The sequence below is a fragment of the Lacerta agilis genome, chromosome 4 (assembly GCF_009819535.1).
Source record: "Lacerta agilis isolate rLacAgi1 chromosome 4, rLacAgi1.pri, whole genome shotgun sequence".
Lineage (NCBI taxonomy): Eukaryota > Metazoa > Chordata > Lepidosauria > Squamata > Lacertidae > Lacerta > Lacerta agilis.
The window spans coordinates 63,014,215-63,031,610 of record NC_046315.1 but is presented as its reverse complement, the minus strand read 5'-3'; the positions used below and the strand labels follow the sequence as shown (position 1 = coordinate 63,031,610).

General features: G+C 41.8%; 1 protein-coding gene across 1 annotated transcript in view; it reads left to right on the top strand.

The window, feature by feature from the left end:
* Positions 1-11,646, top strand: part of PPEF1 (protein phosphatase with EF-hand domain 1) — a 34,792-nt gene extending 23,146 nt beyond the window's left edge. The window contains exons 11-17 of the mRNA XM_033147328.1: positions 225-554; positions 1,846-2,041; positions 3,124-3,256; positions 3,951-4,057; positions 6,244-6,407; positions 8,320-8,404; positions 9,434-11,646. Coding sequence (XP_033003219.1) covers positions 225-554; positions 1,846-2,041; positions 3,124-3,256; positions 3,951-4,057; positions 6,244-6,407; positions 8,320-8,404; positions 9,434-9,627 — 1,209 coding nt within the window. The 3' untranslated portion in view covers positions 9,628-11,646. The remainder of the gene's footprint in view (positions 1-224; positions 555-1,845; positions 2,042-3,123; positions 3,257-3,950; positions 4,058-6,243; positions 6,408-8,319; positions 8,405-9,433) is intronic.
* Positions 11,647-17,396: the final 5,750 nt, after the last annotated feature.

Genomic DNA, 17,396 nt, shown 5'->3' with positions numbered 1-17,396 from the left:
TGACCGTTGGCCGAAGTTCATTAAAGATAACACACTTTCAGGGCTAAGGTAATTTATTTTTGTGCAGATCTCCATTGTGATCAACACTTATTTATGAATTGCTTCTCACCTATATCTGGTAGATCAGCTGCAGTGCTATATTTTCACTTTCCCTGTCAGAATTCAGCAATATGCATGTGCTGATCTAGACCAATAAATGGCTATCATTAATTTTGTCTTTATAGCTGAAGTCTGTGCTGAGGCCAGTGAAGTCAAATGCAGGGACAGTCTGTAAGCCACGTGGAGCTAGTCTTGTAGAAACCTGTTCCCACCGGACGGAGGCCACGAAGTCCCTTTCCGGGCAGGACATCTCTCTCAAAGAGGCGACAAGGTCCACATCAGCACCTAGCAAGAGAAGGCGATACAGTAGGGATGTGTCTGATGTCAAAGAGCATCTCGACAACCTCCCTGGCAGAGGCAGTTCTAGTCTCCTTCCGGAGGTGCAGTATCTTAAGCCTCGCAGTGTTACAACACCGCACACATCCTCAGAATTAACAACAAAGGAGTGGAAGCAAGTATGCCAAAGCTGTATATAAGAGTCTTTCCCCTCCTCCACAAATATTGTCTATTAAAATGTTAACATTTGAGAAATAATCTTAAAAACAAACAAACTTGGAAACAAGCTTTTGAGATAATGTAATGAGCATGCTAATTACTTTCATATCAAATTATAGTTGCTAGAAGCTTGCAGACAAAACAAAAAGGCTGGTTTGTCAAGTCAGCATGTGAGTGCTTAAATGAACACCAATTCATGCTTTGAGGATGATGTTGGGCTGAATCAAAAGGGTATGTGGGTCGAGTTCCTTCACAGAATGGGTTCTCCATTGGTATACTCTATAGGTGTGCTACTCCTCTCTCAACATGTGAGGGGTGATTGAACATCCCTTATTTAAAACACAGTCTGAGTTTAGTATTCCCTCTGCCCTCACCCTCAAATCTCTTTCATCTACCTTTGCTTTTTTGCAATACAATGCCTATTTTGAATTCTTCCTTTAGCTCCCTCGCCCCAGGGCTCCCTGCACTTTAGTTTCCTTGCCACCTGGAATCCCTTCTCAGATATCAAGGCACTTCCAGACCATCACTGTTGAAATCCAGTCACATGTTGGCAAATTCAGGCCGCACAATTCTAGCTGGTTGGGAGGTCTTGCACAACAAACTGCCTTCCCCAAGAGATCAGAATTTTTGCAATAAGGGAAATAGTGGGAAAGACCCTTGCTTTGATGTAAGGTCATCTAACCTGCCCGCATACAATTTGGAATGAATGTTTATTAAATCTCCAATGTTGTCTAATCTTCCTGTGAACAAATTAGGACATATGCTCAGCAAACAGGTTTCTCTGGATGCACCCCTCAGGCAACCTTCCCCAAATCCAAAGACTTTGTGAGGTTTAACCGCAGCCAAACAGATATATTTTCCTTTCCCTCAGAGAGACTGAACTGTAAACATTCCTTATGTGAGCCAACATTCTATGCCACCATACCAACTTACCTATTCAGTGTCATAAGGTTTCACCACCACTAGTACAATAAAATTATATTGTTTTGAACTAAACCCAGTTAGGATCCCCACAACATAGTGCTGTCACAGCAAGAGTTTCCAATAGGGCGATGGGACTTTCCAGTCTTAGGGGTTCCCTCAAGCCTCTGGAGTAGATTTGGGAAGTATATTAGGAGAGGAGGGGGAGGGAGTCCCATTACATGCTGTGATGGGATGACCTTGTAGCTACCCGCCAAACTCTGCTTTTTATGATTTACGTTATTCCAGTGATGGGTGGTCACTAGCATTTTGTTTAATTGCTATTGAAAGGTGATGGATATTCTCTGGAGTGATCCGAAACATCAGAATGGATGCACACCAAACAAATTTCGAGGAGGAGGTTGTTACTTTGGACCAGATGTTACTGCCAGGTTGCTAAGACGTTATAATTTGAAAATGCTCATCCGGTCTCACGAATGCAAACAGGATGGCTATGAGATCAGTCATAATGGAAAGGTAACCAGAAAATTGCAGATTAAATTTCACAGTCTTGACAGTTTCATTTATTGTAAGTCTCTGGGCTTTTATAAGTAAGGCAGGAGCTTCTGTCTGCCAGATGCTAGTCACTAACCATATTTGTGTGGTACTTGTGATCAGCACAGAGTCTTTGTAGTCTACTAGGCCCCATCTGCAGTATACATTGAAGGCAGTATTATACCACTTTGACTCCCCCCTAAATAATCCTGGGAACTGTAGTTTGTTAAGGGTGCTGAGAGTTGCCAGCCACTCCTCATTCTTGTCTTCACCTCTCCATCCTTATTTTCCACGGAGCCATTTCAAGACACGTGGGCACCAACCCATACTTCATTAAATGGCTTGGGAGATCATTTGCAGGAGTGTCATTGGTTGTCCCCTGAGTTGGTGAGGCTCATTTGGCATCAACACGAAATTGAGCCTTCAGTGTTATTGGCCCAGCCTTGTGCACTACTCTGCCAACAGAGATTCAGCAGGTGTTTCAGCCTTTAAATGCAAGCTGAAAACTTTCCTATCCCACTACGCTTATGCAGGTAATACAGTATGCATATTTCCATAATAGGTGATAATAATCTGGTTTGAATTTTTATTATATATAGATCTTACTGTAAACCTCTTTGATATTTTTTATGATATAGTGGTATATGAATATTTGTATAAATAAATAAATGAAATTATTCGTTGAGGACAAATGTAGGTGTGGAACTCGCCCTTCAAATCAGAAGAGCTGTGCATGTTTATCCCATGGAGTTTCTGCTGGACTGTTTTCTCCAGTGTCCTAGCGAAAGACAATGTGCCCAGTACTTGAATTAAGGTTTTGTTTTGTTTTGTTAAAGCCTGTTGCACAAAGAGACTCATGACCCTGGGTGTAATCTCAAATACAAAGAACATTTCAGTTTCCTAGTATCGGCCATGGAAAGGGTGCTTTCATTTACAATATTAGCCTTTGTCATACTTATGCATATTGCTTTGTTCAGCCTACAGCTTGTTTAAAATCTTGCCAGATCAAGCTTGAAACCCTCATTACTTAAACTGCATTTTTGTTTCATTTTTAAAAAACCAGGTTATCACTATTTTTTTCTGCTTCAAACTACTATGCAGAGGGAAGTAATCGTGGTGCTTACATCAAACTAAACCCAGATCTGATCCCTCGTTTTGTTCAGTATCAAGTCAGCAAATCTACACGCAAAGAGACGCTTCATCAGAGGTAGGATAAGGAGGGCACACACATTAGCTTTTTAAAGATTTATGAACAGAACTGAAAATGCAAAACTGTCTCCAAGGCGCTGGTCCACCACCAGTGGTCACTGAGCTTCACTCACGGCAGCTGGTGCGAATTTGTGGTTGAAGATGGGAGACAGCACATCCATCATATTAAATAGTCAAATTTATTTTTAATTGTATTGTTAGTGCTTCTTTTATTTTTATTTTGCATTTTCTTGTATTACAATCTGAATTCTATGGAACTGCAATTTATACAATGGGCATAAAAATCATGAAATGGTCTGCCAAGACCCTCAGCAGTTTTAAAGTAGTTCATGGTTTGGGAGCTACTCTTTCAAAGCACAGTGGTACCTCGGGTTAAGAACTCAATTTGTTCCGGAGGTCCGTTCTTAACCTGAAACTGTTTTTAACCTGAAGCACCACTTTAGCTAATGGGGCCTCCCGCTGCCGCTGCGCCGCCAGAGCACGATTTCTGTTCTTATCCTGAAGCAAAGTTCTTAACCTGAAGCGTTATTTCTGGGTTAGTGAAGCATGTAACATGAAGCGTATGTAACCTGAGGTACCACTGTAAAGAGAGTTGATGGAGGAGGTTGGTTAATGCTGAGTTGCTGTTAAACAGCTCAGGAGAGATTTTTGATTCTTCAAATGTCCACTCTATTCACTTTCTTCCCTTGTAGGGTGACTGCAATTGAGCTGTCTGCTTTGAAGTGCTTGCGAGAGAAACTTTACACACACAAATCGGAACTGATTGCTGCTTTTAGACAGTACGATCCAAATTATACAGGTAACACAATTTGAAAACAGCACTTTGCAGTTGCTCCATTTCACTGTAAAGTAAGTGACTGTATTTATGATGGATCAGTGGGAGATAGAAGGCAAATCAACAGAAAGCAGAGGTTAGAAGCAGATGCATAGAGTTTGTAATTTCTGCGTTCGTCTATTCCCCCTCACCCTGTAATGCAGGGGTCAACAAACCTTTTCAGCAGTGGACCGGTTCACTGTCCCTCAGACCTTGTGGGGGGCCAGACTATATTTTGAAAAAAATATGAACAAATTCCTATGCCCCACAAATAACCCAGAGATGCATTTTAAATAAAAGCACACATTGTACTCATGTAAAAACACGCTGATTTGCGGGCCGGATTTAGAAGGCGATTGGGCCGCATCCATCCCCCGGGCCTTAGTTTGGGGACCCCTGCTTTAGTGCTATCTGAAGAAGGTTGTGTCAGGGCTAGCCCTGATGATGAAAACCCAAGCAACTCCTAAAGGTTTTAAATCAGACCCAAAAAAATGACAAAGGGGGTTTAATACTGTAAGTGGAAAACGATGCACACTGGAATACAAAAAGGTTGGTGGGAAACATTTGGACATATATTTGAAGGAGGATTGGCTACACACTTTTTCTTAGCAGGTAGCCAGCTTTTAGCATCTGCTGCCAGAAAATAAGGGAAGTAGTCTCTGATAGTAGAGGTTTTTAATTATGATTGGAGTTTCCAGATAAGCATCTTAAAAAATAATAATCTCTGAGACTGGTATCTTTTACATAAGTACTGAAAATTGCACAGATGGCATCAGAGAAATAAAGTCTGTCCATCAGCTGAGGGATTGGTGCCCTCTATATGCAATTTAGTCTAATTACATGGACAATAATAGCCAGACCCAGAATCCACTCTGCTAATCCTGGGAGCTGCAAGATGTTCAGCTTGTGTACATGAATGGAACCCTTTCATGTGCAAAGAAAAATTTGGATATTAATCTACCCTCTTGAATGAGGTGGCAATTCTTGAAGGCAGCAGAGCTCCACCTGCCACATGTGTTTTGCAGTATACATATGGAAGGAAAAAATTGTATTAGAGAATTAATTTTTCAGTTTGCAGTGCGATCTTTTGAAGTGAGCAAGTTTTTCATTAATATCTTATGCATCTCTGATGTAAAAAAAAAAAGATAATATTATGAATCATTCCCCTGGCAGGCTCCATCCAATCTGATGTCCTTAAAATAAGTGATTGCTTTGATCTCAAATCATGTTCATCTAGGCATATCAGATGGAATGAATTCTGTTGCAATTCCTCAACTTGTATTTCAGATGGATAAGACATTCTTGTCTTGCACCTTTAAAAAAAAAGTTAACCTGAGGATCTTCATAGAAGGAAAGTATCCCAAGAAAGTCTTTCTGGGCAGTGGCGGAGGCTCCTCTGAGCAACATGGGATGGGGATATGTGCGGAATCAGCCAAAATTAGGCTGGGGTTCAAAGATTATCATCTTAAGGATGTTCATGGCAGGAAAGTTTGCAGCCTTTTCTCTCCACCCATGTCCTATTCCATGTTGTTCAGCAAGACCCATATGACTCCAGAGAAGGTTCTCAGGGAGGTGGTTTGGTGAACCAGGACATAAAAATTGCCTTCTGTGCCTTACCTTGTTAGGATCCAAGCCATTGAGTTTTGCAATTTATTTTAAATTAACAGTTTTAACATTGTCGGAGAAATTCTGGAGTTCTGCACACTGAAATAAGAATCTTATAATCTATTCTCAGTGTAAAGGTAAAGGTAAAGGGACACCTGACTATTAGGTCCAGTCGTGTCCAACTCTGGGGTTGCGGCGCTGATCTCATGTTACTGACCGAGGGAGCCGGTGTACAGCTTCTGAGTCATGTGGCCAGCATGACTAAGCCGCTTCTGGTGAACCAGAGCAGCGCACGGAAACACCATTTACCTTCCCACTGGAGTGGTACCTATTTGTCTACTTGCACTTTGACGTGCTTTCAAACTGCTAGGTGGGCAGGAGCTGGGACTGAGCAACGGGAGCTCACCCCGTTGTGGGGATTCGAACCACCGACCTTCTGATTAGCAAGCCCTAGGCTCTGTGGTTTAACCCACAGCAATTCTCAGTGTAGTGACTCAATAAAAAATGCATTGTCTCACCTGCTTCCTTTCGACCATAAAGTGCTCTTTTTTATTTATTTTTGACAGGAAAGATTTCTCCTGGTGAGTGGGCTTCAGCAGTGGAGTCTGTCTTATGTCTCGATCTCCCCTGGAGAACATTGCGTTCACGGCTAGTTTACCTGGACCAGGATGGTAGAGTTGAATACCTTTCATCTTTTGACAACTTTGAAATCCAACTACCCATCAAAGAGGTGAGATAGTTTAGGAAGCAGCTGACTTTCACAGCCTTGTTAAGATGTTTTACAATAAGATCTTGTAATAGCACTTAATTCTATTTAGATTCTTTGGTGGGGGAGATCTTTTTTGAAAGCCTTTCTTGTTTATAAAAATGCATCCCAGCTGCAATACGCTAGCTGCTATACTGAGAGTGAGCTCCTTTGAACACAATGATATTTTCTTCTAAGAAGACATTTTAAGGGTACGGTGTCAGTGAATTTGTTGTTTTTCCTCTGAACTGGCCAAGTAGACTTTGTGTGTGGGGTTTTGCCATTGGTGATTATGTAAAATGAATGTGCTGCTGGCCTGTACTGTATTATGTAGCCGGTAATAGTGTTGTCTTCTAGGATGTAACTAAAAAAGTTGGAGTTCTTGATAGAAGCGATGCAGAAAATAGTAGGAAAAAGAAGAACTCAGGCCACAATAATGATTCAATTGATTCAAGTTTCTCAAGTCTCTTATGAACAGATTTATTTCTTAAAGTTTATATACCAGGTGAAATTAATGTGCCAGGACAAGGCCCTGTTTCGGTGATCCTTCTTCAGCTGGAATAATGAGAGACCCTATGTTAAGAAATAAATCTATTCATAAGAGACTTGAAAAACTTGAATCACTTGAATCATCATTGTGGCCTGAGTTCTTGTTTTTCTACTGTCTTCTAGGATGTGGCAAACGTAACTCTGGCCCTATTGGAGTTGATGGCAAAAATTCAATTGAATGGCAATAGACTCACAATCCTTAGATTTAAACAAATTAGTAGAATGCAAGAAACCTAACAAATGAGTAGAAGGCATGGTCCCCATCCAGATACGAATTTTTATTTCTGTTTGCACATTCTGAAGTTTGCAATGCCAGTTTAGGCAATACTGCACATTGCAACTTTACCAAGATGATTAAAAGAGGTAGAGACACTTATTTTGGTAGCCAAATTAAAGCTACTGAATATTAAATGTTAAATGTTTTAGAAAAGTTTGCAGTATCTCTTAGTCAACTGGTTTCTTACCGAGCAGGAGTGTGAAACTCTGTAAGGGGGGGAAATTGCCCGATGTTTTCATGCACATACAATCATACCTCGTGTTGCGTTCTCTGCAGGTTGCGTTTGGTGCGGGTTACGAACACGCCAAACCCGGAAGTACCGGAATGGGTTACTTCCGGGTTCAGCGGTTTGCGCATGCACAGAAGCGCCGAATCACGTCACGCACATGCACAGACGTGGCGCTTCAGGTTGCGCACTGCTCGTGATGCAAATGGGGCTCCGGAACGGATCCCGTTCGCATCCAGAGGTACCACTGTATAAAATACGTGCTTCTAGAAAGCAGGTGTTTCTAGAATGAATTTTCATCTATATCAACCCAAAATCTATATGCTGCTGTCTTGTCTGGTTATTTCATTACATTGGGAGCGACCGGGCCAAGGGGCTTTGGAACTCAACAAATTTTCAACTAATGAAGATATAGTATTTCTGTGTATACATAGGGGGTGATGTTTTATGTTGTAAATTTACTGCTTAGTCTGTTACTTTAAAGTCCTTTCGAAGTTCTAAGTAGAAAGGCTAAGTATGAGCAATGAGGAGGTTCCCCCCCCACTGCCTGATTTTGAACCTAGACCTGAATTCAGATCTTTGATCATTATAACAGGTATGGGGAACCTTTGGCCCTCCAGAGCATGCTGAACTACAACTCCCATGAGCACCAGCAAACATGCCCAATGGTTAGGGATGATGGGAGTTATAATTAAGCACATTCCGAGGGGCCAAAGTCTCTAGATGACGTGATATATGGACAAATGCTTTCATTAAAATAATAATAGCACAGCGCATGAAATTGATTGCAGTGTAATAGTTTCATAGATTGGGTATATTCTGATTTCTGATAAAACATTTTTCAGGTCCAGCCATTTTTGGTGGAAACCCTGTGTAGATACAAAGCTGATCTGGAGATTATCTTTAATATGATTGACAAAGATCATTCAGGTATGTTAAAATCCAGTTCCTCAAAGCGGTGCATTGGAAGGTAACATGGAAAGGGGGAGGGGAAAATTTGAGGGATATTTGTAGAAGCTGCTTGATTTTCATCAGTATTGGAAAACAAAAACAGTGGATATGTGTGGGAACAAGGCGACTGAAAATTAGAGACATTTGTTGTCCTCCATGGCTAGGTATAGTGTCCCGATGTACTGATTTGTCCCTCTAGATAGAAGGCAGGGATACCATTTAGCTAGGGAATGGGTGGTTCTTCCAGTATTTCAGACCATAAGTGACTATGGTTTTGCTTCTTCTCATGTCCCCATGTTGGTTCTGTACTCTGAGGACTGGTTCATGGTTGTACTGACCATTGAGATTGATATAGCTAAGTACACACACTCTCTCCCATTCCCTGGTCTTGGCCTGTACAGTGATTTGGTTTGGACAGCTATGTGAACATTTTTGGGCACATCTAAAGGTAAAGGCAAAGGGACCCCTGACCATTAAGTCCAGTCACGGACAACTCTGGGGTTGCGCTCATCTCGCTTTACTGGCCAAGGTAGCTGGTGTTTGTCCGCTGACAGCTTCCGGGTCATGGGGCGAACCAGAGCAGTGCACTGAAACACCATTTACCTTACCGCCGGAGCGGTACCTATTTATCTACTTGCACTTTGTGCTTTCGAACTGCTAGGTTGGCAGGAGCAGGGACCGAGCAACGGGAGCTTACCCCGTCGTGGGGATTTGAACCGCAGACCTTCCTATCAGCAAGCCCTAGGCTCAGTAGTTTAGACCACAGCGCCACCTGCGTCCCACCTCTACACAACAGTTAATTGAAGTAGTCTGTTTATTATCCAAGAAAAAAATATATATATGCGGTCAAGGCTTGTTATAAGATGCCTAGGCGCCCTAAATTCAAGTCCAGAGGCTTCTTACATTTCCAAAGTTCCTTAACTTTCCAACAGTTTTGTGTGTGTGTGTGTGTGTGTCTGCGTCTGCAGCACTTTCAGTGACATACCCTTTCCTTCCTATTCTTTTTAGGTCTTATCTCTGTTGATGAGTTCCGTCAGACATGGAAGCTCTTCAACTTGCATCTGAGAATCAATGTTGATGATGAATCCATTGACAGCTTAGCCCGTAGCATTGATTTCAACAAAGATGGTAGCATTGACTTCAATGAATTTCTGGAAGCTTTTAATGTGGTCCATAAATTTGAGAATAGGCACAATCACTAAAGAAGCTGAATTCCTGACAGGCCCTGTCCCCCCGCACTGCACATTTGCTTAAAATAAATTGCTGCCTTAATACTGTTAAGTTCGATTGAGCAGCATTCCTAGAAAACAGACTAGATGGGGAAGGTACTACTTTGTGATATGTAAATGTAGCTGTTTGGCAGAATGCTGCTAATGAGATGTATAGGCAGATGGGAAAAATATGGTTAAAAACACATAAACTATGCTGTCCACAATAACTGCTGTAGTGCCATATTAATAATCTCAGGGTTATTCTAATAATGGTTCCTTTAGATGGCTTTTTCATATGCAGTGTTTTCTCTCTTGTGAAGCATACAGTTGTGTCAGACAAAAAAAATTAAATCCAATCATGTTTCAGGTTTGAAGAACAGTGTAGGTCTTGCTGGTTATAGATCTCTAATGGGGCAAAACTGATATTCCATGATCTAGAAAACTAGCAAAAATTAAGCGGTCCTTTCTGTGTTGTTTCTAGAAAAAGTCCATTTGCAACCTCATTCACTTGGAAAATCACGAGTTTTGCATTGTAACTTTCCTGCAGTTTTCATGATCTCAGCACTGCTGCTCATGTGACAAAAAATGGGCAGTGTCCCAGCATACAGTTCTTCTCCATGATTTAAAATTTGCTGCAATATGGCAGTATATTGATTTAAAAGCCATTGTTTCATATTGCAGCGGGTAGCACAGTGTAAAAGGAATGTTAGAAATTGGGACAGAAGTGCTAGCATTATAAACAATAAAATTCACACTTCTGAATGCAGCCTTAGTTTCAAAAACAACTGATAAGAGACATCTAGGTGCACTAGTATAAAAGAGTTGTTGCTAGCAGACTTGTACTCAGCATTCCTCTGCCAAAAAAAATCAGTGCAGGAGTATAAGACTTAATCCACCCCTTTATTTCAAAATGCCATCCAGTTGTATCCAAACATAAAACAAAATCACCTGCTTCTTGATTTCATGACCTATCATGCAAACTAGGCTACAATATCTTAAGGTTACACAGAGAACGGTGAAGCACTTCCCAAACTGCATAGTAGATTATTTGATGTCTTTCACTAATCTACAGTCTCAAAAGTTCATTCCTTCCAAATGCGCTGGAAGGAATCCAGACTACGGTACATTCTTACATCGTAAGCAGTTGTGACTATTACATCATGCGGAACAATTGGCACCTGGAGTCTTAGCAGCATGCGCCTAAGATCATGAAAATGAATGAACCAAAGAATTGTCTTAACTACCGAACAACACAAAGAAATGCATGGGCAATAATAAAGCATTGGGAACAAACAGCTGTAGGAATGTTAATTAGAACAGGGAAACGTTCACTTCATTTTAAATATCGATATGGAATGATGTGATTATCTTATATTAATAGCATTCATTCTTAGATTAGGCTCATGCTTATTCATCCTTGTGTCCTTCACATAAAAGTAACATTCTCATTAGAAATTTGTTAATATTTTTTCCATTGGGGTAAAGCTGTCACTGCAGCCCAGACATCCACGGATGCAGCTGAGCCCAAGGGCCTGGCCTGCTTCCTTTTCAAGGTCAGAAGGGGACAAAACTGGTGTGAAGCCAGTGGTGGAGCATCCAGATCTGTAGGTCATTCCCAGAGCTATACATAAAAGATGATCCATATTCACCAATGAGTTTTCATGCACAGGTTGCCTGTTACAGTTCGATTCAGGTGAATGATAGTTTGCTGATAAGGAGGCCACTTCCAGATGGCGTATATATTGATCGTTCATCCTGATTTGTTTGCACAAAGGGTGCAGGGAGGTCATATGACATCGGCTATTTACCAAGTATTCATTCTGATTTGGGAATGTTATGTAATGTTGCATTAAGCGACTGGAAGGCTGGAAGTTCCCACTGTGTTGTGCCTCTAATTCTTGAAACCAATACATCCAACTGTAGTTCAGTTTACCGAAGGGTATCAATAACTTTGTAGAGATTTTGTAAAAGAAGGCACTGTTTTCCTCTTAAATCTTAAAAAAACCAGATTCAACAAGTCCAAATATATATCTGTTTATTTGTAATTGTATTTGTATATCCGATGTAGCTAAGAACAGTCATCTTTCAGTTAAATCCCAGGGCATGCCTCCTTTCTGAAGTGAAACACATTTAGACCTGGTTAGTTCCTGGAAAAAGACAGCAAAAAACAAAACAAAAAACCCTATATGTGCACCATCTTGAATTCACTGATGGAAGAAAGGAGTTACATGATTAGAAAAGAAAAGAAATACACAAATATCAATCCATATTTGACTCTTAACCCTGTTTATTCCCACCCCAGAGTGTCCAGTTTGCATGGACAGGCGGAGTCCCCCAACCCCCAGGCGACCCCCGAGTAGAATAATGACACAAGACAATGTGCTATGGGATTAAAATTGGTCACATCTTTATTAATATTCAGATGTAGGGAGACCTTGGCTCAGGCATTGGGCGTTTATCCTTCCCAGCCCCTAGCCGGGGATCTGGGAAACTTCAGGGTTAGCCAGAATGTGTGGGGATTGGGCTAGCTCTGGAGGTTCCCCCTTTGCCGCCACTGGTGGGAGAGAGCAATGACAACTTCTCGGCGTATGGTCAATGCCTCCCCCCAATACCCCTTTAATGGGGAACCCTGGTATCGCCACTGCACTGGGGGCATGGAGTCACCGCCCCCCCACACCCCCATTTAGGAACATGACTAAAGGATTCCGCCCAAGGCCAGAAACCACCAAAGTTGTGACGAATTGCTACAGGAAAGGCAAAACCTGCAATGCAGGGAAATTCCTTTCCGGCCCTTCAACAGTGGCCTTGACATAGCAGCGCCTGTGTACCTGTGGAGAAGAGGTTAACCTGCAAAAATAAGCATTAATTGAGGAGTGGAGGGTGGGAGAAGCTCTGGAGCCCAACTGCTGCTTCCTAGTAAGCTTCACCTTCTATTGTGTGGGCTAGGTAGTCCCTCCCCTTACCTGGCCAATCCCCTGGCAACGCCTCCCCCCAGGCGGGATTGGGCGTTTAGCTGGGGTAGGCAGAGACCCCCAGGTATCCCTCCTGGGGGAAAGCGCAGCCAGTCGGAACTACCAGGTGTCGCCTAGGAGCTCAAGGGGCTGTGCGCAACCATGCAAACGTCGCCCCCCCATTTGATGTGGGGAACGATCATTGTGCACCTGTCCAAACTTGACACTGTCCCAAAACAAACTTTTTACACACTTTGAGGCCTTAAGGTAAGGGAAGCTTGTGGTGTCTGGGCACTTCAGAACTCACACTGTGCAGCACTGTACACTTTGCGCATGTGTGTGTGTCCCTAACCCGCTTTTCAAAAGGAGAGAGGGTGGGTGTTGCTTGTTGAATCAGTGTCTCAGCTTGTATGTAGCCATGTAATTCACCTTCTGTGCCTTTAACCCCTGCCTTGCCTATGTATTGCTCATATTTATGCATTAAAGATTTGGACAGAAACCTGAGTTCGAGTTCTTCATCTGGCAGTGAGGGCCAGGGGCAGAACACTTTTATCTTACCCAAATGTCTGCCTGTAATATATTTGGCAGCCACAGCAACCTGGATCTGAACATTTGAACAAGTCTCTCTGGCCGGATTTGCTATCTCATTTGCAGTGCCGTGGATATTTTCCTTTTAGTGTAGCCTGAATTACAGACTGGATTTCTGCATGGGTAAGAATTCTACCACAACCAATGGTACTGACGGCTAATTCACACATGTATGGAATTAATGGGCTCATGTAATTTGGATATAACTTTAATCCATAGTTAAGCTAAAATATGGTTTAAATGAGACTATGCAGCACTCTGGTACAAGCCAGTGAAATAATGGGTCGTTTGTTTCTCCCATGCTCCTCCTACTGTTGTGTTGCCATGAGCTAAGCCATGGTCTGGCTTATTATTATGTCCAAACCCAGGCATGTCCACATTTAAACAACAGTTTAGTTAAACTATGATTTAAAGCGTTGTGCAAACCAGGCCTATGGCTTGCAGGTGAATGGTTGAACTGTGCCCATTTAAAGATACTGGATCTTTAAGCAATGATGACAAATGAGGAGGAAGATGTCTGGCTCAAGAAGCAAATCCTACTCACGAAGGCCTAGGGACAAACTTGATACCCAGGCATACATAAATGAGCACAAGCTGCTCTTCTGTTAATGTTATTCAAAATAAAGGGGAGGGGTGTGTGTCTGTATTTACATTAGAGCAGGCTTCCTCCAACTCGGCCCTCCAGATGTTTTCAGACTACAATTCCCATCATCCCTGACCACTGGTCCTGCTAGCTAGGGATCATGGGAGTTGTAGGCCAAAAAAACAGCCTGCCTTTCCTACAAGTGGCCCATTCACACAATCATTTCCCCCCCACACACACACACATTTGCTGATACAGTGGTACCTCAGTTCTCGAACCTAATCTGTTCTGGAAGACCGTTCGAATTCCAAAATGTTTGAAAACCAAGGCGCAAAGGGCTGTCTGCAAATTCAATTGAGAAAATTGGAAAACACGCAACGGAAGCCATTCAACTTCCGAGGCGCATTCGAAAATGGAAGCATTTACTTCCGTGTTTTCGGTGTTCGGGTTCCGAAACATTCGTCAACAGAGACGTTCGAGAACCGAAGTATGACTGTACACATGCTGGTATGAGATATTAGGGATTGCTCCCCATCTCAGCACTTCTAGAACTTAGTAACTCAAATCAGGAACAACTTCGTTAGCAAAGCTAGCTTCTTCTTTTTATCTCTCTCTCCACACACACTTTTTCCAACTTTGAGATATTTAAAAGGAATATAACAAAGCCATTCAATTATTCATGTATGTGATACATAATTCAATACAGCATTAAAAAGTGAATGCCCAGACATCTAACTATTGGGCAATAGCATGCAGGACACCACATGCTGTGAATGTATATAACATGCACTTTGTGTCCTGTGTGCTGTGTTATATATTGCAGTTGCTTGCTGGCATGCTGAAAATAAAACATTTTTAACATAGAGCTATAAAGTGTCCATCCACAGGTACGTGAGAAAAAAATAAGTTTGTACCAAAATAAGATTAATAAAATATTCAGAGACCTAGTGGGAAAACTAGGCAGTCTACAAACGCCGCCTAAGCACTCAAAAAGCAAGTCTGATGAGTTGAAAGAGGAGTGGGATGGTTGAGTGGGAGGCTCCACATGGCTGAACATCTGATGCCTGTTTGGAAGAAATCCAACCTTCCTGCAGTTTATACTCTGAATTTACACTGCAGCACTTGAGATCTCTTTAAGACATCTGGAAACATTGACCCACTTGCTCAATATTGCAAATAATAGACTGCAGCCACTAGCCAGTTAAAGCAACGGCATTTTGTATGAACTGAAGTCAAAGGAAAACATGTGCTTTCTTGAATGGCTGAAAGTGCGGTTCCGGATCGGACTCACTTCATTTGGCCATTCATTGTGTGCGCTGGGAAGAAACAAGTTCACAGGGCTATGAATGGATGTAGGGCAGGCGCCTACTGCTTGATTCTTACTTGGTCTGGGCACACAATCTTAAATAAACACACAAAGTTTCATTTGTTCATAAAATATGTATCTGCTTTCTTTCCCAATAAAAGTACATCGAAAGGAAATAGACATGGACAGATTGGGAAGGATGAAAGGGTGGATCCTGTTGACAGCAGTGAGTAAGTGTCACAAATAAATTAATGAAGCTGAGTACATAAATATATAAGCCAAATCCATTGATGTCATAGCTCGTGGTTCTTGTCTGTGGCTTCATTACAGTTCCAAACAGGGAATGAAGCATGCACAGTTCCCAGTATGTGACTGTACAGAGAGCAATTAAATAAAAACCCTGCCAACTCACAGAATCATATAGGATCTTGCAAAGGATCATGGAGATCAACCTTTAGATCAGTTCAATTTTTTTTTACAAGAAATTCAGGGCAACGGGCCAAACCTTTAACAATATTTTTAAATATTATGAACACAGATATAAACACTGGATAAACCCCACAAAATAAAAATAAAACTGTCAAAACAACACATAATACCTGAAACCATAAATGCAGGAATCTGTGCTCTGATTGTGCTTGTGGTCTGTGTTGCAGTAGGCAATTTATGAATGGATACCCTGCCCACATTTCGTTGAGTAAGACAGTATTTTATGCCCCTTCCCGATATGGCCTTTCCAAGTCCCAGATGTAGGAGCAAGGTCTCAATTTTCTCTCTTCCTCTGTAAAGCAATCTGCTCCTCTAATTTTCTTACCCAAAACATAAAATAACACCTTCCAGAGGTCTAGGGTATCTACCCAGTGACAAAAAAGCACTGCAACATGTTCAACTCCCTGGAGCTACCGGTAGTTCTTTTTCATAGCTACCTAGGTAAAATATTAGCAGATTGCTGGCTTAAAAGGTAAAGGTAAAGGTACCCCTGACCATTAGGTCCAGTCGCGGATGACTCTCGGGTTGCGGTGCTCATCTCGCTTTACTGGCTGAGGGAGCCGACGTTTGTCTCCAGACAGCTTCTGGGTCATGTGGCCAGCATGACTAAGCAGCTTCTGGTGAACCAGAGCAGCACACGAAAACACCGTTTACTTTTCCGCCAGAGCGGTACCTATTTAACTACTTGCACTTGACATGCTTTCGAACTGCTAGGCTGGCTTACTTGGAAGTTATTTCCTGCTAGGTTCCATCCTTCCTAGTGAACAGGCCAAGGATGATTAAAAGTTGCTGGTTAATATAAATATTTGATGATACCTAACTAAGTCACATAGTCTGTGAAGCAACAGTCTTCCAGCTATCTGTACCTGCTTTAATAGCTGTCTGCACAAATATTTACCAAGGTGTGCGGTTCTCTCTTGATTAGACAGCATCAGAAAATTGGAATCATTCCTGTTAGTTACTCAGGATGGGCAGAGGCACAGATACCCATTATGCCCCTCATGTAACCAAAAGGCCGATGGGAATGGCTTTCTTATTTTCTAACAGGGCTAGGAACAAGGGCCCATACCATCAAATTAAAAACATATCCTGTTAAGGTTACTAACAGTGTAATATTGTGCATGTTCACTTGGAAGTAAATTCCCCTTTGTCCCAAGAGACTTTCTTCCTAGTAACTGTGTTTAGGATTACAGTCTAAACTACCTTTTACCAGAAATGGAAAATTACAAGTAACTGTCACAAGTTTCACATACAAAAGAGAGCAATGTGTGTATGAATCTCCCTACCAAGAAGAACCACACGGTAAACACTTCTGAAATGGAGCTGAATTACAAAACCCGTCTATGATATAACAAAGGAGTATGTGTGCCATTTAAAAATATAGATAAAAACCCCACTAGGCATATCCATCCCTTTTGCAACCACAATGTTTGGGGTTTTTGGGGGGGGGGTGAGTGGGAGAGTTCCCAGTCATATTCTCCAAATTTATTCAGCATTTAAAAGATTAAGAAATGCTTCTAAAATGCACATAGAATAATAAAAGGGGTTGTGTGTCAGTGTTGCATTCATCCAATGCCACACAAGCATCTCAATACTAATTCCAGGTCTATAATATGGAATATATATTTAAAAGTTAGGACGAGTGACAGTGCTTGGCTTGTAAGATTTTATTATCCTGGTTAGAACCAAACCAATTTTCCTTTTCTAGACATGTCTGGCTTGTCAAAAGAGCAGCGTAGGTGGTTCCTTCCTAGCAGCACAGCCGCTTTGACAAAGTGAGCCTGTAAATCTTGGTTGGTTCTATTTTCATTCGCACAGGCGCTCTATTTCTAAGATGCTTAAT